The sequence below is a fragment of the Artemia sp. Qi Xiang Cuo genome, chromosome 14, assembly GCF_049724085.1.
Source record: "Artemia sp. Qi Xiang Cuo chromosome 14, ASM4972408v1, whole genome shotgun sequence".
NCBI classification, from domain to species: domain Eukaryota; kingdom Metazoa; phylum Arthropoda; class Branchiopoda; order Anostraca; family Artemiidae; genus Artemia; species Artemia sp. Qi Xiang Cuo.
In genome coordinates, this window is record NC_142807.1 from 16,011,146 (window position 1) to 16,032,518 (window position 21,373).

At 37.4% G+C, this 21,373-nt stretch overlaps 1 protein-coding gene across 2 annotated transcripts in view; it reads right to left on the reverse strand.

Moving 5' to 3' along the window:
- Positions 1-1,152: 1,152 nt before the first annotated feature.
- LOC148944200 (uncharacterized) overlaps positions 1,153-21,373 on the reverse strand; it is a 55,199-nt gene continuing 34,978 nt past the window's right edge. Inside the window, exons 2-5 of one of the 2 annotated variants that reach the window (XM_089100592.1) lie at positions 13,199-13,577; positions 9,678-9,907; positions 2,169-2,268; positions 1,153-1,326 (exon numbers count right to left, since the gene is read on the reverse strand). In XM_089100592.1, coding sequence (XP_088956718.1) covers positions 1,202-1,326; positions 2,169-2,268; positions 9,678-9,907; positions 13,199-13,514 — 771 coding nt within the window. In that variant the 5' untranslated portion in view covers positions 13,515-13,577 and the 3' untranslated portion in view covers positions 1,153-1,201. Of the gene's footprint in view, positions 2,269-9,677; positions 9,908-13,198; positions 13,578-21,373 lie in introns of both variants that reach the window. The other variant, XM_089100591.1, reaches the window with a different exon arrangement.

A 21,373-nucleotide genomic window follows, 5' to 3' on the forward strand; every position in this document is an offset into this window, starting at 1 on the left:
TATGAATGCTAAAATTTAGCACTTTCCAGGGACATAACCCAGAGGATTACCCAACAAAACTGTGTCCCTGATGCCGCACATGGCTGTATGTCAAAATTTCAACACTGAGGATTAGTTTGAGGAATACATTACTGTAAGAATAACTTTCGGTGCCTAGCTTTCCATCAGTATGAGGCTGTAGTCAAAATGCCCGCTCGAACAAGATTAAAGAATAACCAATATTAAATGAAAAAAAAAAACAGAACTTTTAAAACACGAATTTACACCTTCATATAAAAAAAGAAACGAAAGATCATCATGATACTTGGTATTTATTAAGAGCTTATTAAGGATTTTGTTCGGATAGGGGCTTACAAAAGCTTCTAAGTGTATCAAATGTTTGTTTATATACATTTTTATTATTTTTTTTTTACAAATTGGACTAATATTTTGGTAGGAGAGAAGGTTCGAACCCAGTCCCCCCCCCCCCCCCCATGGATACGATTTTTATTCACCCCAAATCAATCAACCGACTCATGATATTTTAGTTACATACCTATGACAATACAGTAATAACGACCTAATAGCAGTAAGAAGAATTGCATTAAAAAAAAAAACAAATATGATAAATACTTTCTAAGACCACACTGGCTATACATGATGTATGAAGCTAAGAGAGGAAAAGAAATAATAAATGAAAAATAAAACCAAAAAAGGGTGAGAAAACGAGGATTTTGTCAGCCAGTGGTAAAATATGAAAACGAAAAACAAGCAAATATTTCAGTGCTCAACAAGATAGAAAAAAAAAAAAAAAAACAACAACAGCAACAAGAATCTAACCTTTTGCAAATATTTCAGTGCTAAGCAAAATAGAAAGCGAAAGAAAGAAAAAAAAAACAACAATAAGATTCTAACCTTTTGGAGTTTACTGTACAAAATCCGAACAGACACACAGTGACAGTGTCTGTTCGGATTTTGTACAGTAAACTCCAAAAGGTTAGATTCTTGTTGTTGTTTTTGTTTTCTTTCTTTCTTTTTCTATTTTGTTTAGCACTGAGAACGCCTTGACTGCGGTCCTTGTTAAAATATTTGCTTGTTTTTCGATCTTCATATTTTAACACTGGCTGACAAAATCCTCTTTTTCTGATCCGTTCTGGGTTTTATTTTTCATTTATTATTTCCTTTCCTCTCTTAGCTTCATACGTTAAAATATGATAAATTTTTATAAATTAAGTGTGACGATAAAAGATAAATAAACTGCAGTTAAAAATCTTAAGTTCATACAGGAAACAGTCAAAGAAGAACTTGGAAAATCAAATTCTAGTACCTCAGGTAAAATCATCTCTCCTGAAAGTGATAAAATCGTATTAAAGTAGAAAAAAAATGATTAAAAATAAATACAAAATTTTGAGTTGCCAACCTCGGCATTAAACTGACAAACTACCCTATTTTGGCCGAAGAGTGAAATTGTCCTACCACTTAGAAACACGATTAAATATACTGAATTCAGTGCCGTTTAGTTCTCTGAAGGCGAGTGCCGTAGGTTCGAGCTTGTTATCAGTGAGGGCCAAAGGTCAAAGGCCTTATCTCGTAATTAGCAAGGGCCGAAGAAGCAAGCTGAAAGTTAGCATTTTGGCTGGTATATTATGAGTTAAAAAAATCTTCTTTAACTAGTTTTTAAAACATAATACAGAGAGAATGGCATAGGAAACAGCAAACTATAGCAATAATCGAAACAGGTTTGGTAGTATCAGGGATGGCCAGGGACTGAAAGCCCCCCATGGACTCCAAAATAACAACAAAATATTGCATTGTTTGACACAGAGAGGAGAATGCTATAATATACCGAAACATTTTCAAAACTTGGTTCCCAGTAGAATAGGAAAAATTTCATTTGAATTCGTTTGTTTCTTCCACGAATACTAACGGCGATCGCTACAATTTTTCATTCACTCTAAATCATTGGCTCACTACAATAAACGGAGCGAAAGCTGAGGATTTCTTCAATTTATCTAAAATCTCTGTTTTGTCTACCCCAGAAACAATTACACCAAAACATCTCCCCAATATACGATTTATCATTCTTTGCTCACTTAAATCACTAGAATTTATCTTATTGAGGATTTCTCTCAATATCTTTGGGAAATGAAGAAATAAAACAACAATATCAAAAGAGTTGTGATTAAGACCTTCATAAATCAGGCTGATATTATCCTCCTCAGAATCAGATAAAAGAACAATTGGCTGAAGATGACTCGGATATTTCATCCAAACTTCAGCATTGATTTCCTGAAAGATATAAACTGTCAGCATTGATGTACTTAAAAAATTTATTATCAACATCGATAGTAGGGTTTTAGGCCCCAGGATCTGGGGGGGGGGGCAAGGTACCTTAATAGGAGTGTAAAAATACAAAGTAAAAGAAATTAATGTCAGATCAGAGAAAAACTGGGGGAGGGGAGGGCAGTTGCCCCACCTCCCTGCCAAGCCCTAGAACCGTCAATGCATTGATATTAGCATTTGTTAGATTATCAGTATTGATACCCTTAGAAAAAGAAAAGAAATACTGGCTGGAAATAATCCTGAAAGATATTCCGGTATTTTAGATAGACGAAATTACAAATTGCCATTTATATTCTTAACAATATAAAAGAACAAAGATACTTCATTTACACTTCAGCTTTAATATTTTGAAAGATAAATTATCCCCACTGAAGGATGGAGTATTTGTGCATCCTGAGGAAATCAGCCATCCAAGGACACCTAAAGAAATTTCATGGGGCTGAGGTTTGAAAAAAAAAAAATGCCAGAAAAGCTGTCATGTTTACTACAAATGTTACAAAATTTATTCTTTTTGAATATTTTGTTCAGGGGGTGGGGGCTGAATCCTCCCCTCTGCTTTTTACTTTGGACGCCCATAAAGCCATCTAAGCGGTTTTTTCACCAAAATGGCCTATCGTTGTGTGAATAAAGTGGATGTTTTGAAGACAGATAAGTGTTTAGTAGAATTAAAAAGTATATAAGCTCATAGCGATGGTCTTACATGCAATATGGCGGTCTTCAATTAAACTAAATTAAAATGAGGAACAAACTCAGGGAGTCCACACTGAAAATTGACTCATTGGAGGCAGAAATAAAGCGTTATAACCTCGTGTTTTACAATTTCCCTGTGACTGGTCCATTCCAGTCGAGCTTGAAGGATGAGCTTTGTGAGTTTCTTAGCTGGTGCCTCCCGAACCTACAGCTTTCTCGGAGGGACATAAAGGATGCTTTCCGCCTGAGATCAGGCCCTGTAATAGTTAAGTGGCACGACTTGGAATTACGAAATGAGGTTCTCAGGAAAAGTTTTGTATTGAAACAGAATGGCGTAGGGGTTGCTCCGGACTACACTACATATCAACAGGAGGCTAGACAAAACTTGAAGCCAGTGCTGTCCCAAGCCCTTTTAAAAGGTCAAAATTCGCAGCTCAAAGGTGATAGACTTATCATTGAAGATAAAACGTAGACATACGACCGTGAATGTCAAAAAGTAAAAGAAATGACGGTAAGCCAACCAATTAGGGCCCCTAAACCGGCGCAAAGTAACTCAGAGATAAGAGGCATAAATCCCGCCAATGTCAATGAAAATAACCAGAGCTCAGTACAGAATCGCCCTTCAGATCAGTTGGACTGTTCTGGTAATGAAAGTGACACGAACACGATAGTTGAAAGAAACAGCAACTTGCCGAAAACAATAGAAACAGGGAAAGGTCGTAAAAGTAGCAAAGTTATCCTCGTCGATAATAATTACAGTTGCACATCTCGATATGTACGTCAAAAAAATGAAAAGTCATTGAAAAGTTGGGTTACTTAATGGACTTGGACACGCATTTACAGACAAAACACACGACTGGCAAAGCACCTACAGTAAAGCCAGTATTGGCAATTAAGGGTTTCTCACAGGCCTAAGGGTAATGATTATTGCCGGTTAGCTGTCCACCCGAGTAATTACGGAGCCCAAGAGTCTAGCCAAGGCCATACACAACCCCTGAGGTTTGTATCTTGAAATGTAAAGGGTATAAAAAAATAAGTTCAGTTCTGTAGAAAGTGATTTGTCAAATTTTGACTTTGTAGCATTAATAGAAACCTAGCATTGCCCTAGGGAAACTCCAAAAGTAAGAGGTTTAAATGTGGAAAGTGTCTCGTAAGAGTTAGCTTTGAACAATCGTTATTTTGGCGGCATCGTAGTGTTGATAAAAGATGAGTCATTCAAAAGTTATACAAAGCTGAAAAGTAAATCAGAAAATGTTATTTTGATTAGAATAGGATGTTGGGATGGACTTCGCATTGTAATAGGATCGATTTATATTCCGCCTCAAAATAGCTCGTACCGAAATGAAGATACGTGGAATTTGTTGGTAAAAGAATTAGATGAAAAAAGAGCTAATTTTGAAAATGATAGATTGATATTAATGGGTGATTTTAATGCTTATACTAGTGATGAGTTGAATTAAAAGATGTGTTAATTCCAGGCATTCCGTCAGCAGTCCCAGCCGTCTACAGAATTCCCAGAGCTAGCAGGGATCAAAAAAGAAGAATAAATCAATGGGGTAGATGGTTGCTGACACTATGCGCAGAATCGGGTTTGATGATTGGAAATGGAAGATTTGGAAAGGATAAAAGTCGGGATGAGTTTACCTGCGTGTCTGTGGCTAAAGCAACTTTAATTGATTATGTTTTGGTGGATATTCGCTGGGATCCGAATTACCTTAATGTGGATGTGCTTAAGCTAGTAGGATCGGACCATTTACCGGTATTTTTAGAAATTAGATCAAGGAGTGCTCCCCAAAGGAGGGATATTTCAAGCGAAAGTCTTATTTATAATAATAATGTTAGACGGCAGATACCTAGGGAATGGTCTACAGAGGAAAATGTTAAATTAAGTGAAGCGTTTTCAGAGGATGATGTAGCTATAAGGCTAAATGATTTAGAGAAGATAAATAACCAAGATAGATTGATAGAAGAGTTCACTAAGATTTTACATGAAACAGCAGGCCCAGTTCTAGGAAATAAAGGAGGCTGTAAGGATATAAAATTTTTTGATGAGGATTGTAGAATAAAAAAAATTAGAATTGATTGATGAAATGGAGATTTTGAGGGAAGAGGAAAAAGAGGAAAATAGACTTCGACTAGTAACAAGGTTTAAAAATGTTTGCCGGGAGTATAAACGCCTTTTAAAACAGAAGAAGAGACTAGCTATTCAAAAAGGTAAGGAGGAGCTGATCCAGTTTTATGAAAAGAGTGATATGTGGTCTTTCTGGAGAAAGATAAAAAAGGCGCCTCTATAGCTTCGCCAAAAGTACCTGACCCAAAAACATGGCCTACATACTACAACGACGCGGTTCAGGAAGACTATTCGTTTGACTGCTGGTTCAGCGACGAATTATCGAATACAGAGAATGAGACCACAGAACGAACACGAATATGATCTGATAAATACTACGTCAGAAGAAGGAATTGAAGACGGCATAAGCGCCATGGAAAGTGGATTAGTATCCGGTAGTGGAGTAGTCCCAACAAAGGTTTTGTAACAACTCCAACTTTCATCTGTGTCGATTTTCTTGGTTCTTTTTAACTCAGTTTTGGCTTCCGGAGAATGGCCCTCACCGGGAAAAACATCTTTGATTTTGCCATTATTAAAAAAGTGAGACCCAGCGGATCACAGTAATTATCGACCGATATATTTAGTACCTAGTCTTAGCAAAATATTAGAAAGAATACTAGATGTTAGATTAGCTCACTGGTTAGAAAAATATAGGATTTTGAAGGAGGAGCAGGCAGGATTTCAAGATGGATATAATGCTATTGATGGGGTGTTAGTCCTACAGGCGCTTGTAGAGAAATATGCAAAAGGGATGAATAGGTTATACGTTGCATTTTTAAATTTAGAAAAGGCCTTCGGCCGTCTTAATAGGATTTTATTGTACTTATAACGGTTGAAAGTAGTCTTATCGAGACGTTTTGTTAGGATTTTAGCTGATATGCATAGAAATAAATTCGATATATTTAAAGCTTTAGGGAACTAATTATGCTCACCGTTAGAAATTAGAAAAAGAGTAAAACAGGGTAGTAGTATTTCGCCTAGGTTGTTCACGTTGTATATAAATGATATTGTTGACCATTTTAAAAAGGTATTGGTCCTTACGGTATCACTAGGAACCTGACATTATCTCTGTTGCTTTTCGCTGATGATGCGGTGTTAATAGGCAAGTCACCAGAGGAGCTCCAAATCTTATTGAGTATATTAGAAAAATATTTAGATAGAAAGAAACTAGTGTTGAATATTAGAAAGACTAAGATTGTGGTTTTTAGAGGAATTCGCGTGAACAATAATAATCAAAAAATAGAATTTTATTATAAAGGTGAAAACGTAAAAGAGAGCGAAAATTTTAAATATTTGGGAGTAACACTTTCAGCAAATGGAGGATGGAAAGATCATGTAAAAGAGATGATTAAGAGAGGGAAAGCAGTTTCAGCTACCATTTTACGTAATTCAAGGCTTTTAAGTATAAAAGATCTAAAAATCCATAAATATGTTTTTAATTCTAAAGTTTTGCCTAATATCCATTACGGAGCTGAACTCTGGGGGCATGACCCGGCACCACAATTGGAATCAATTCAGCTGCAACACTTTAAGAGATTAATTGGTCTTCACGTAACGACCCACAATCAGGCAATAAAAGGTGACCTAGGTATATTTTCGCTGAGAATGAGCAGATTAGCACAGATGATCCGGTACTGGCTAAAAGTTCTAAGTCTGCCAGAAGATAGGTTAGCAAAAGCAGCTTATGTGGAGATGCTACGGTCGAAACGTAAAAGATCGTGGCCGTACCAAATAAAAAATGTTTTAGATGGATTAGGATTATCATATATTTGGAATGAGGACCCTCAGATCGGGGTGAGCCGTTTTTGGCTATGATTATAGAAAGAATAAAAGACCAGGAAGTCCAAATAAGGACCAAGGCAGTTAAAACATCTGGAACATTGAAGTTTCATTCCAATGTCGCAGAAATATTAGGATTTGAATATTATTTTAAACTAACATTACCGGGGGAGACAGGCAGAGCGTGCTTTTAAATCCAAATGAATTGCCTGCCACTAAAAAATAGACAAAGAGTATCTGAAAGAAAAAGGGTGGCCCCAGATGCAGATGCGATTACTCTTTCCCCAGATATACCCTAGGTGTTCAGGATGTGGCCCATATTCTCGCCGAGTTCCAGCAAGTTTATCTATTAAGGTAAAAGTATTTTGAGGTTGTTAACTTGGAGTACCGGGTGATCCTTAAAACGACTGTAAAAAGGACAATCAGGCAGTTATGTAAATATGTAAATGAAGCGTTGACATCAATGAGTGAAACTTGATATTTATGTTATTTTTATTGTGGAGTGTAATTAAGAATGCTGTTCTCTATGGCCTGTTTTTTGGCTTATAATAAATTATTATTATTATTATAATAACTTAACTGGGCATGTACCACTTTCTCATATAACTTAGAGAAAAATGGGAGAATAGATATAGGTCTTCGATTCGATGGGTCATCTTTTTTCCCTCCTTTATGAAGAGGAACCACTCTTGCAATCTTTTATGCTTCCAGGAAGACTCCAAGATCTAGAGAAAAGTTGATGAGGTGCGTCAAGACAGATAAGACACTTGTTTTTGCGGCTTTTATGAGTTTCAGGGAAAACTCATCCATCCCGCTTGAGCTTGACTTCATCGTAGCCAGGAATCGTGCCACTTCCCGTTCCAAATATCTTGCAAACTCAAAGGAATTCTGACTTGCAGGCTGTCTTTCACCGACAGATCCAAAACTCGCAGATGTGCGTAGTTTAGCCCGCGCTTAAAAGAAAAGAGCGGAGTAATAAAACAAAAAAAAATTCAACTTTTTTATATTTTGATTGAAATGTGCTCAGAAAGAGCACACCTCACACAAATGTGGACACCACCAGTTCTTGTTAATAATGTGCGTCTGTAGAGACTCCGACAGAACCTCGAACGCTCTTTTACCGGCCACTACTTCTTTGTTCTTAGTAACATATAGAGGGTCAGGTATCGGTGCCTTTAAAATGTGGGGGGGGGGTAAAATATTTTCCAAATTCTAGAGGAGTGTGCAATTTTGATGTTTTTTAGTGAAAATATCAAAAAAACATTTTTTTAATGGAAATACCAAAACAGCTATTTCAAAACCAGGGGAGAATCTACTCCCTCAATCGAAGCCACCGTCAGCTACATCCAATCTGTATGGCATGGCCGTAATTCTTTGATAAAGAAGTAGTCTCAGAAGCAATTTAAGATACTTGCAAGAAACCGATGGCACTCTCTGCTTATCGGTTGCACCAAACCAATTCCAGGCGGAAATACCAATAGCGTCAATTTGGGGATGGTGGCAGGGAGCCTGTGCCCCCTTGTTTCTCCCCCCCCCCCCCTAGATTTTGAAAAATATCTCGTTTTGGTATTTTCATGGAAACAATTGAAAAACTACCCATTACACACCTTTTGGTATTGAAAAATACCTTTAACCCCCCCCCCCCCCCCTCTCTTAATTTTTAGAAATTGACAACACAGGGTTACAAGTAGGCTACATGTTACAAAACATGTACTGAAGCAACAGACAAATACAGCTTAATGAGAATATACCCGCTAAAACCATAGTTCAGATAAACAAATTTAGCATATACTGCATGGATATTCCTCACCGTTTCACAGATAAGTTGACGCATGCTTCTCAAATCTGAGCTGCGTTGCCAAGGTAGCAAAGAGAAGGGCTTGGACTTACCTTTGCCAGGCCTTTGATGACACAAAATACTGCAGCTTTCGCTGAAAGATATTTACGAAGACTAAATACAAGGGACTATTTTTTATGTCTTTGCTTTTGTAACTGGAGAAAATGTGGTTAAGATTCGATGGTATTTTTTAATTGATTGATTTTGTTATTCATTTTTTAGATTTATTCCATTCAAGGGACAATATTTGACAAGAATGATATGACTGAGGATTCCTCATTACACAAACTGAGCTAGGGGCGAGAAAAGAATTTTTGTTTAGGGGGTTGGGGCACCGACGAAACTTCGGATTTCCGTTAGAATCTTCACCCATCCGCCATTGTAATCAGTGTGAATTCCACCCTTCTGGGAAGGAGCATGAGAGATTATTTTCAGAGATTATACGCTACACTTATGAGAGATTATGCGTTACAGTTATTTTTTATGACTGCCCTCCTAAGGCTTTGCTGTTAGTTGGATATAAAGTTTGGCCTTACCTTTATTCTTTTACATGTATTTATCAATTGTGTCGTATCTTCTTCCGTCACAATTGTTGTTTTGCATAACAACATTCGTCGAAATAATGTTGCTTGGCCTTACCTTTACTCTTTTATTTTTGTTGTTTTGCATAACAACATCCGTCGAAATAATGTTGTTCGGCCTTACCATTAATCTTTTATTTTTGTTGTTTTGCATAACAACATCCGTCGAAATAATGTTGTTTGGCCTTACCTTTAATCTTTTACCGATAATTATCAACTGTGTCGTATCCTTTTTTGTCGAAGTTGTTGTTTTTCATAACAACTTCCGTCGAAATAAAGTTGTTTGGCCTTGCCTTCAATCTTTTTTTTTGTTGTTTTGCATAACAACATTCGTTGAAATAATGTCGTTTGGCCTTACCTTTAATCTTTTACCAATATTTATCAATTGTGTCGTATCTTTTTTCGTCGAAATTGCTGTTTTGCATAATTCCCAAGTAGACAACAATAGTTGTCGACTTCTTGAAATATAATTATAAAGCGCAGTTGCCTCTTTTGATTCAGGTCCATATTTTGACAATATCTTCTCCATCAGAAAGCTATATCTCGACAGCAAATCACAGATGGCTCTGAAATCCACCACGAACTCGTCTGAAAATTATAATATTTAAACCATCATTTGCAAATAAAACAATAATTGGCATTAACACAGGCATAACCAGGGTTTTAAGGCTATCCTCTCACGAATAGAATTTTTTTTTTAGAACTATACTTCCCATTTTTCATTTAAAAAATGGGATATTTTCTTATTTTTTAAATAGAAAATTTTCCTTTAAAATTTTAGACTAGTGTGATTGTATATATAAAGATATACCGCATGATTCCTTGAAAATAAATATTCTTTTTTAGCCCCCCCTCCCATTTTTACCATAGTTGTGCTACGGCAGTGCTCAGGCTATTCTAAGCAATCTCTAGTACGAAAATGTCTCTAAACAGAATTCATGTTAAATTATATTATAGCTTCCTGGCACTAGGAGGCCTTGATGGTTAAAGGACATAACAGGGTCTAATTTTTGGCTCGAGATGGGGGAGGGATAAATAGGGGGAGGGATATGTCGTACTTGAAAATGTTGCTTTGGTTTTTGCTTCATTAATTCATACAGGCATTATAAGTGAAATGTTTGTAGCTCAGGACTTTAGTCCGTCTCGACTAATCTCCGGGAAAGCCCTTGAATTGCTCTCTGTGTCACTGGAATATAAAAATTATTACTATATAACAGCTCATTAAAAGTTAAAAGCTCTGGGGCACGCCATGTGTAGTTTTAAGGGTATGTAGAATATTGTGTTTATACCATGTACTTAGGCAATAGACGAATGAATATACGGATGTGGTACCTCTCATATTTTTCTTTTTAAATTCTACCCATTTCAAGGGCGTATCCACGATTTTTGTTCGGGGAGGGGTTATTTGTTTTTTTTTTTTTTAGGGGGGGGGTCAAACCTGGTCCCCCCCCTGGATACGGGCTTGCCAAAGGTGGTGAAAATGAAATCTGTTTGATTGAATTGGTTAAATGGAAATTTGCAAAACCATATTTATATCTTAAGAATCAGGAAAACCAGGGAGTTTAATTTGTAATGATAATACTTCCATGTGCAGCATATGAAATGACAGGGGTTATTTAAATAATTCATTATTCTCTTGCATAGAGAGTCAAGGGTCATACGCAATTTTTGGTACTAGCGAGCGTTAAATTAAAAAGAAGAAACGAGGTTGAAAAATCAGAAACAAAGGTAAAAACGCATGGAATCTAAAAGGTGTAGCTTTCATCTCAAGGCATAGTTGTCTTAATAACTCAACAGATAACTCAACTTAATACCATGCCATTGTGTCTGCGGTGTGGGAAACCGGCCACGTACCCCGTCAGTGGTGCAAGGCTGCCTTTGTACCCATTCACAAAAAGGGGTCAAAGAAAGAGTGCGGAAACTACCGTCCAATCAGCCTCACGAGCCATCAGTCACGTGTCCTGACAAAAATCCTACTCTGACGCATACAAGCAACAACTGCCTTTGCCATTGGAGAATATCAGGCCGGCTTCCGCCCTGGAAGATCAACAATCGATCAGATATTTGTCGTTCGGCAACTCATGGAACGACACATCGAATTTAACCAAGAACTCTACCAACTATTCGTTGATTTCCGTCAGGCATTTGACCTGATATGGCGCGAAGGACTATGGCATATCCTCCTTCACTACGGTATCCCTTATGAGATAGTCCAAATAATCAAGATTCTGTACGACCAGTTCCAAGGCCAAGTAATAACCGTTGATGGGTTGTCAGAAGAGTTTACAACTTCGTCAGGAGTACTCCAGGGTTGCATCTTATCACCACATCTCTTCAACCTCTTTCTAAATGCCGTTCTGTCGATGATGCAGTCGGAATATGGCGCAAAAATAGGAGGGGTGCTAATAGAGAATCTTGCCTACGCTGATGATATTGATGAGGTAGCCAACTCTACACAAGAATTGCAGGCACAAGCTGATAAACTCTACGATACCACAAAGCCGTTCGGGATGGAGATCAATGCCAGCAAGACCAAAGTCATGGTAACTACGAGACGTGAACTAGACAGCCCGCCCATGATCACCATAGGCGGGAGGCTGGTTGAAACGGTCGACCACTTCCTCTACCTTGGTAGCATACTCTTCTCAGATAATTGCAATGGCTCTGAAGTGAAACATCGACTTGCATTTTCTAGCTTTAGCTTCCAAAGACTAGCCAGCCTCTGTAAAAGCAGCCACCTAGCAAACAAACTCAGCATGCGACTATTTAACAGTTTAGTAGGCCCCATAGTTATTTATGGATGTGAAACATGGACTCTGAAAACCGAAGACGAAATAAAACTTCTAGCTTTTGAGGTGAGATGCCTCCGTCGCATTTTTAGGATCAAATACACTGACCGAATCACAAATGTGGAAGTACGTCAAAGGCTCCAATCCACTGAAACCATACTCAGTAAAATTAAGAAGCAACAACTGCGCTGGTTCGGCCACGTCAAGCGATTGGAGCCGAGCCGCCTTCCGAAAATCGCCCTTGAAGGATCCCTCCATGGCCTTCGGCCACGAGGCAGACCACAAAAACGATGGATGGAGAACTTCCACTTCGGCAACGTCAAGATAGCCCAGTTATCACGTATCGCACCAGATAGAGCAATGTACCGAGCCCTTACGCATGAGCTAGCAAGAGGAGTAAGTAAGTAAGTAAGTAAGTAAAGTACTAAGTAAGTAAGTAAAGTAAGTTTCCCATGTTTTCCACAGTCAATTTAATCTTTATCGTAATTACCACCAGGAATATAACAGCAAAACGTTTTAAGCGGCTTTCACACTACCTGCATAATTTTATACTTAATTACCTATATAATTTTCTATGCTAAGTGGCTAAATTGAGTAATTTAAATTTATGACCTTTACACTTAAACAAGCGTAAAGGTTTCAGTTACACTAGACTGAAAAATCCATAAAACCATCATAATCACCGTCTAAAATCCCCACCATCATCAAAAGCCAACTAATCCGAAAATTAAAAATGTGGAATGGTGATGGAGACTTAAAGTGTGATCGAGCGTGAAAGGCTTTCTAGGATATTTTCATTTGTTTAATTTGGAATAATTTGGTTAGTTTCAATGCATCAAAAACAAAAGAGCTTTCCACATACCAACTAAAATATCTCCAATGGTTTCTATTTGCAGTGGGACTTTCGTTTTCCGTCATAATATCAATGACATTAATACATTACTTACAAAGAGTTAACACCATCTATGTTTCTTAGCAGACACCAACAAAAAAAAAAGGAAAAAGAAATCCGCATACTAATGGTATATTAATGGTATAATGGATTAATGGTATTTAGTTTGGGACACATCTAATTTCAAAATAAACTCACCATGAGAAAGAGCTTCCCATACATCTATTAGGACATCTTCAATGGTTTCTATTTGCATTGCGACTGGATACTTAGACAGTTTGGTAAAGATTGTACTCACAAGCTGACCTTTAAACCTTTTGTCTAAAACGAGTTTTGAGAGTTCTAAAATCTTCCTGCATTGTTGTAAGTACAACTGCGATGATGATTGATGCTCATCTAGTGATCTCATCAGTAATCTACAGTTGAACTCGATAGCCTGACTCGGCGTCGTTGCTTGCAAAATGTGACACTTTTTGGGTTTTTCTAGAGCCAGGGTCTTCATATGGATCTTCATATACTAACTTTAACCTCTAACAGCCTTTTGATAAATCTTTCTTATAATATTCTTCAATTAAATCTAAATGTAAAGAAATGTACAAAGCTGGTAATACTGTGTGAAACATGGTTACATAATATCACAGACTTTGGATAAAACTGTCTGCACACTGCTAAGAATTAATCCGTGAAGGCGGAAGAGAGAGGAAAAGAAGGGGGGAGAGGAGAAGACATACTAACTACTACTAATAAACTCACTGCGACACCAAGCCTTCTGAGGTTAACACAGCTACGTACGCTCCTCGTCCATCCCAATATATTCAAATCCTCCCCCTTTACACCCTCCCTGGAAGTTTCCATTTCCCTTAAATCTTTCCTTACGACATCCTCCCACCCCAACCGAGAACGAACTTCTTTTTCTTTGGCCCTAGACGATTGGCCGACTAGGACAATCTTTGGCAGTCTGTCGTGAAGGCTTTTCAAGAAATCCTTGAAATTTATAAAACATAATCTTAAAAAAATCTATGTCAAAAATTAGAGATAGATTTTAGAGATACATTTGATCAGATACTTGGGTAAATGAGTAGGGGGAGGGAGAGAAGAAGACATACTAACTACTAATAACAATCTCACTGTGGCACCAAGCCTTCTGAGGATACCAAAGCTACGTACGCTCCTCGTCCATCCCAATTTATTCAAAGCCTCCCTCTTTGCACCCTCCCAGGAAGTTTCCACTTCCCTTAAATCTTTCCTTACGACATCTTCCCACCCAAACCGAGAACGAACTGCTTTTTCTTTGGCCCTGGACGATTGACCGACCAGGACAATCTTTTGCAGTCTGTCGTGAAGGCTTTTCAAGAAATCCTTGAAATTTATAAAACATAATCTTAAAAAATCTATGCCAAAAATTAGAGATAGATTTTAGAGATACATTTGATCAGATACTTGGGTAAATGAGTAGAAGGGGGGAGAGGAGAAGACATACTAACTACTAATAACAAACTCACTGCGGCACCAAGGCTTCTGAGGATAACACAGCTACGTACGATCCCCGTCCATCCCAATTTATTCAAAGCCTCCCACTTTGCACCCTCCCAGGAAGTTTCCATTTCCCTTAAATCTTTCCTTACGACATCTTCCCACCCCAACCGAGAACGAACTTGTTTTTCTTTGGCCCTAGACGATTGGCCGACTAGGACAATCTTTGGCAGTCTGTCGTCCTTGATACACACAACGTGCCCTAGCCATCTCAACCTTTCTTTTATTATAGCCCTAAAAAGTGGGATTGACCACACTTTTCGTACAGCCTACTGTTTGAGATACGGTCAGTCTCAAATAGTAAGTCTCATTGAATCCGTCTCACCATGAGCCTAAAACTCTGCTGAGAACTGGAGATTTTTGCTGTTGTGTTTTTCCATATAATTAGCGAAATTTCTTGTGTTACTTAAGATCCCCCCCCCCTAAAAACTTGGATCTCCCAAAATAAACAACTGAGTTGCTTTCATAACCATCAATTGTTTACTTGGTCGCAACCACACCTAAAGGTAGCATCTGACATTTTTTGCTCATCTGGAACAATTGTCAAAAACGGAAGATCAGCAGGAGAGTATAGAGCAGAAGGACCAAAGTCTGATTGAATATATATTTCTCAGCTGATCCTCTCTTTGAGAACAGCTTAGCAAATCCTGTTTGAAATTTATCTCAGAAACCTGAAAATGTCAGATATGACCTTTATGAGGGGCAGCAAGAATCTATCTTTTAGGTAGTAAACAACTGGCATTGTGTCTTCTTCATATTCCTACTCAATGAAATTCTTCATTTCTATCATTAAATTTTTTTGTAATATGCCAAAGGAAAAATTTACTTTTAAACATAATTTAATATTATAAAGATCAAAAGCACAAAACACTAAGCCAACAAAGTGAGTTACCTGATATATTTGTACTATTATACGTCGGAAATACCTTCTGATATAGAATTCCATTAAAAACAAACAGTCTATTAATTTAGAAAATCTTACGTATGCCCCATGGCGAAATCAAAACAGATTAAAGAACTATAATGTTTAGAAAGTTGAATGAGTCTATTACATTATTAAGTTGACATAAGCTTGTTGACTTTTTCACAGTTTTATTTTTATTTTTTAACTGTCTTATTAGAAATTGTACTAGTTTTTAATATATTTTCGTTTCAAATACATATGGAAAGGGAACGTGGTCTAAGAAACTATTTAAATTATTTAGTAATTTCCAAGATAGATTCGTAGCCCAAAACCAGATCGCATGGCTATTATACGCATACCAACGAGTAGAACCACCGGGAAGGGGGAGGGGGGGGGGCTGTAATATGCCATGGTTACCTGTACTTTGGGAATAATTTTTTATTTTTTGCTTCCGAACAAAACTTTTCAAAGTTTTTTTCTTTATCATTTCTAAAAATTCAGGACAAGACCATCGCTTATTATCCACTTGCAAATAGATGTATTTCCTGAAAAGCTCTTTAAATTTGGAGGATGTCCTAGGAACACACAAAAAAAGTTATTTTCCGTAAAACCTTAAATGGTGATGATAAAAAAATAACGTAAAATTTACTGTTTGTATTTGCGAAATTCAGTTTGTGGAAATTTAAGTTTAAAAGCCATTTTCGAAGAAAAAAAAATAGGTATCTATTCCCTATTTCAAACAGTTCGTGGTAACGAACTGTAAGTAAGGAGCGACCCGGCTCAATAGTAACCGACATGCACCCCAAGCCAATCATAATGCCCCACAAAATACTCCACACTGCCAGGGCATTTCACCCATGTGACATCGCCCCTCCCCCATCCCCTGGGCGACCTGGTATTAGTGTGATTTCCCATTTTTTGCCAATCGTTAGAATGATGCATTACTCTTCTAATTTGATAGACTCCGGGGGGCGGGGGTATTTGCTTTCAAGATATTACTACTACTACTACTAATACTACTAACAACTCACCGCAGCACCATACCGCCTGAGGCCAACACAGTTACGCACGCTCCTCTTCAATCCCAATCTATTCAAAGCCTCCCTTTTTACATCCTCCCAGGAAGTTCCCATTTCCTTTAAATCTTTCTTTATGACGTCCTCCCACCCCAGACGAGGACGACCTGCTTTCCGTTTAGCCCTAGACGGTTGGCCAAAAAGGACAATCTTCAGAAATCTGTCATCTTCCATCCGCAAAACGTGCCCTAGCCACCTCAACCTTTCTTTCATTATAGCCCTAGAGAGCGGTATTGAACAACATTTTTCGTATAGCCTGTTGTTTGAAACACGGTCAGTCAGCCGGGTACCCAGAACAATCCTTAAGCAATTTCTTTGGAAAACATCTAGCAAATCTTCATCCGCTTTTCGGAGCGCCCATGCTTCAGAGCCATATTTGACCACTGTCATCACCGTAGCTTCTAATACTCTAATCTTGGTTTGCAGACTTATTTTCCTATTCTTTCAAAAAATTTTGAACTGTGAAAAAACACCCTGAGCCTTAGCTATTCTACTTTTGACATCTTCACTGCTCCCACCATCTTTACTAATAATACTACCAAGGTAAGTGAAGCTGTCTACCTGATCAATCTTTTTATTTCCCAACTTCACTTTTTCACCTTCACTAATTCCTAGCCTTTTTCACTTAGTCTTCTTAACATTAATTTCCAACCCTTTTTTTGCACCCTGAATTCGCAAAATCTCTTAAACTTCATTCATTTTGCTCACACTTTCATCTAGGATGCTTAAATCATCAGCATAATCTAAGTCCAGGAGACTTTTTCCTCCCCATTTGATTCCGTGGTCTCCCATTGCGTTTCCTGTGCTCCTTAAGATAAAGTCCATCAAAATAATCCATATAAAGGGGGATAGAACACAATCCTGTTTAACTGCAGATTTAATACAAAACCAGCAGCTAACCTAATTTCCTACCTTAGCCGCAGCAGTGTTATTCTCGTACATAGCACTAATCACTTTAATGTATTTGTCTGGTATACCATACAAGGATAAAATCTTTACTAAAGCTCTTCTATCAACAGAATCAAATACTTGCTCATAATCTATAAAACTGAGGACCAAAGGTGTTTGAAAACTCAGGCACTTCTCAATTATTAACCCAAGAGAGAAAATTCGGTCGACACATCCTCTACCTTTTCTAAAACCGCACTGTTCTTCTCTTGAAGCTTTGTCTACGGCATCTCTTAGTCTAAAAGTATCATATTACTAAGTAATTTACTACCTACAAAGACCAGACTAATCCCTCGATAATTACCACACTCACTTTTATCACATTTCTTATAAAGTGGCTTAATTAAGGTTTTCCTAAAATCATTAGGTACTTCCCCTTTTTCAAAAATCTCATTCAAGATATTAATAAAGGGGAAATGCGTGTCTTACTCATGCTAAAGACTACAACTTGAACACACAGACAATAAAAATAAAAACAAATTGACAAGCAACAAAACATAGTAAAGACAGCTAAGAAACACGACAAAAAAAAAAGATGAAAATGTCATAATATCATATACGCAAAAAAGAACCATCTATTATAGAAAATTGGGGGCTTTTAGCCTGCAACACGGGGGGGTAGGGGAGGGGGAGCGATATTAGATGAAATTTAAACCATATTAAGAGCTTTCAAGAAAATACCCTTTTCTGATTAAGAAAAATTTATGAATATAAAAAAATATCCTAACAATAGGTTCCACCTCCTGCCTTATCTTTAGGCTCTAGAGTTTAGTAATCAATGACAATGCATTCCACATTGGTAAATTATGAATGATATTAAACACCCCCAATACAACGCTACATCTCCCCCAAGAAATCTTTAATCCGTTTCCTAATAAAACTTATGGTTCTGAATCCCGTGATTCAAGTTATTTGCACCCCAAGCCAATCATAATGCCCCACAAAATACTCCACACTGCCAGGACATTTCACCCATGTGACATCGCCCCTCCCCCATCCCCTGAGGGACCTGATATTAGTGAGATTTCCCATTTTTTATGACTCGTTAGAATGATGCGTTATTCTCTAAATTTGATAGACTCCGGGGGGTATTTGCCTCCAAGATATTAATAAAGGGGAAATGCATGTCTTACTCGTGCTAAAGACTACATCTTAGAATTACAGACAATGAAAATAAAAAAAATTAACAAGCAATAAAACATAGAAAAAACACGACAAAAAATAAAAGCCGAAAATGTCATATTATCATGTACGCAAAAAAGAACCATCTAGTATAGAAAATTGGGTGCTTCTAGCCTGCAACCCCAGGGGGCAGGGGAGTGATATCAGATGCAATTTAAGACACATTAAGAGCTTTTAAGGAAATACCCCTTTTTCATTAAGATAAATTTATGGATATTTCAAAATATCCTAACAATAGATTCCACCTCCCACCTAGTAGCCTTCATTTTCAGAGGGCGCATTGATAATAGATGTAGCTTTTAGGCGTTATTGTAGCTTTAAAAGGATAAGGAATAACATGCGTAATTTAAGGAAAGACGAAGGGAGAAGACTCCAGGGGAGGGGGGACAGTCTCGGGGGGAGGGGAACCGTTTTCTCCGCCACCAGCTCCACACTGTTTTGTTTTTTATCGTTACGCAAAGCGGTAATTTTCAAGCGTACATTTATGGTTATCCTGCCTCCCTCCACTAAGTTACCGACCTGTTCTCTGGTCACCTCCGAGGAAATGTCTAATCCCCCCCCCAAGCAGTTTCTATTAGCCCAGGGTATATTTTTCCCCAAAATATCAAAACACGCAAAGGAGGAGAAATTCTATTTCGAGAAATTCTTGTTCCCGCCCACCCCGTATGCCGTGTGGGAGTTTGGTCTGTGTCTACTCTTTTTGAGGGATGGAATCCGGCCATCCTACGCACAGTGGGGGAGTTTGGTCTATGTCTACTCATTCCTGGGGCGGAATCTGGGCTCCGGCTAGGCAATAAAAGAGGCTAAAAAACGGTCTCGCTAGAGATAATTTAAAGGTAGTAATAATACGGAAATTATCGATGAGTTTCTACAGCAACCCTCAAACGTCAAGGCGGTCCTGTGCGAGAAGAGTTGGTGTCCAAACTGATAAAAAAATTATACTTATGGTCCAGAGCAGAATGGCACTACAACACTGTTTTCACACTCGCACAAGCTCTCCACATGACACCCCCCCCCCCTTTTAAAACAGAGAAGCCCCTCTTTTTTTCTTTACTAGTGTTTGATGCTCTAAATATTTCACCTCGCAATGTTACACTATTTCTGCCCCTGTGACATCCCCTCTCATCGCCCATCTCCCCAAAACACTTTTCAGACATTTATAGCTAAAAAGTTTATTTTCAAATCATTCATCCGGGTTTTCGCAAGCAAATTAGGCCACCGTACAGCACTATAACTGCTCTAAGACACCCCTATGCCATCATCCCATCGCCCCAAAAACATTTTTCACACATTTCTTGTTAAAAATTATATTTCACGTCATTCATTTGGGTTTTCGTAAGCAATTCAACCTACAGTACCACACTATAATTGCTCTAAGACAGCCCTCTCATCTCCCCATCTCCCCCCAAAACACTTTTCAGATACTTGTTGTTAAAGTTTTTATTTCAAGCCATTCATTTGGGTCTTCGCAAGCTATTCACACAAAAGAGTATTTAAAACACTTCTCGAGCATTCTTTGTTTTGGTAATGATTTTACACCCTTGACAGCGATAACTACACTTTCTCATTGATTTCTATTACTTGGTCCGGAGTTCTAGGGTTGACTTCATCATCTAGATAAGTACCATATGACTTTTCCTGGAACACCAAACATTCTTGGGTTTAATGTTTCTTGACAATAGACAATAAACACGTCCTTCTACCACTATGACACAAGTCATCATCAGTGTAAGAGTCTTCAAACATTTAAAACTTACAAACACCCACAGACACTTTATTAGAAGTAACAATTTTTCATTATGATGACAACTTATCTGCTAGAAGTAAAAACCTTTCTGTCAAACATACACAATTTTTCACAGAAGTAACAATTTTTCTTTATGATAACAATTTTTCTGCCAGAAGTAGCAATTTTTTGTTAACACTAACAAATTGTCTCTTCGAAGTAACAACATCCTTCTTTAATACTAACATACTTTTACTTAACACACCCTAATTTCACTTAGAAATAACATTTTTCGTCAGTGATAACACGTTTTCTGTTCGAACTAGCAAGTTTTCTGTCAAAGATACGAAGTTCTTCTTAGAAGTAACAATTTTTTGCTTATGATAACAACTTTTCTCTCAGAAGTAGTAAGCTTTCCTTAATACTAACAAATAGTTTCATCTATCTCACTACATTCCTTTCAAACAGCAACCGACCTTTAACTTTCGCTAATTTTTTGTCTTTTCGAAGTATCAACTTTTTTTCCTTTAGACTAGAAACCTTTTACTTAACATACTCAAATTTCTCTGAGAAATAACACTTTTCTGTCAAAAATACCAAATTTTTTTCTTAGAAGTAACAATTTTTTTAATTGTGATAACAAATTTTCTGGCAGAAGTAGCAAGTTTTCATTAACACTAACAAACTATCTCATGGAATTAACAACATTCTTCCTTAATAGTAACATACTGTTACTTAACATTAAATTTCTCCTAGAAATAACGAGTTTTATCTTAAAAGTAATAATTTTTCGTCATTGATAACACGATTTCTGCTAGAACTAGCAAGTTTTTTCTTAATACTAGTTTTTTATACCAACTTTTTTTTTTACAAAAAAAAGGTACAAGTTTTTTTTTTACACCAACTTTTCCCTCAAAGATAACAAATTTTTCTTAAAAGTAACAATTTTTGTCAATGATCACAAGTTTTCTCTTAGAAGTAGAACGTTTTCCATCAAAGATAAC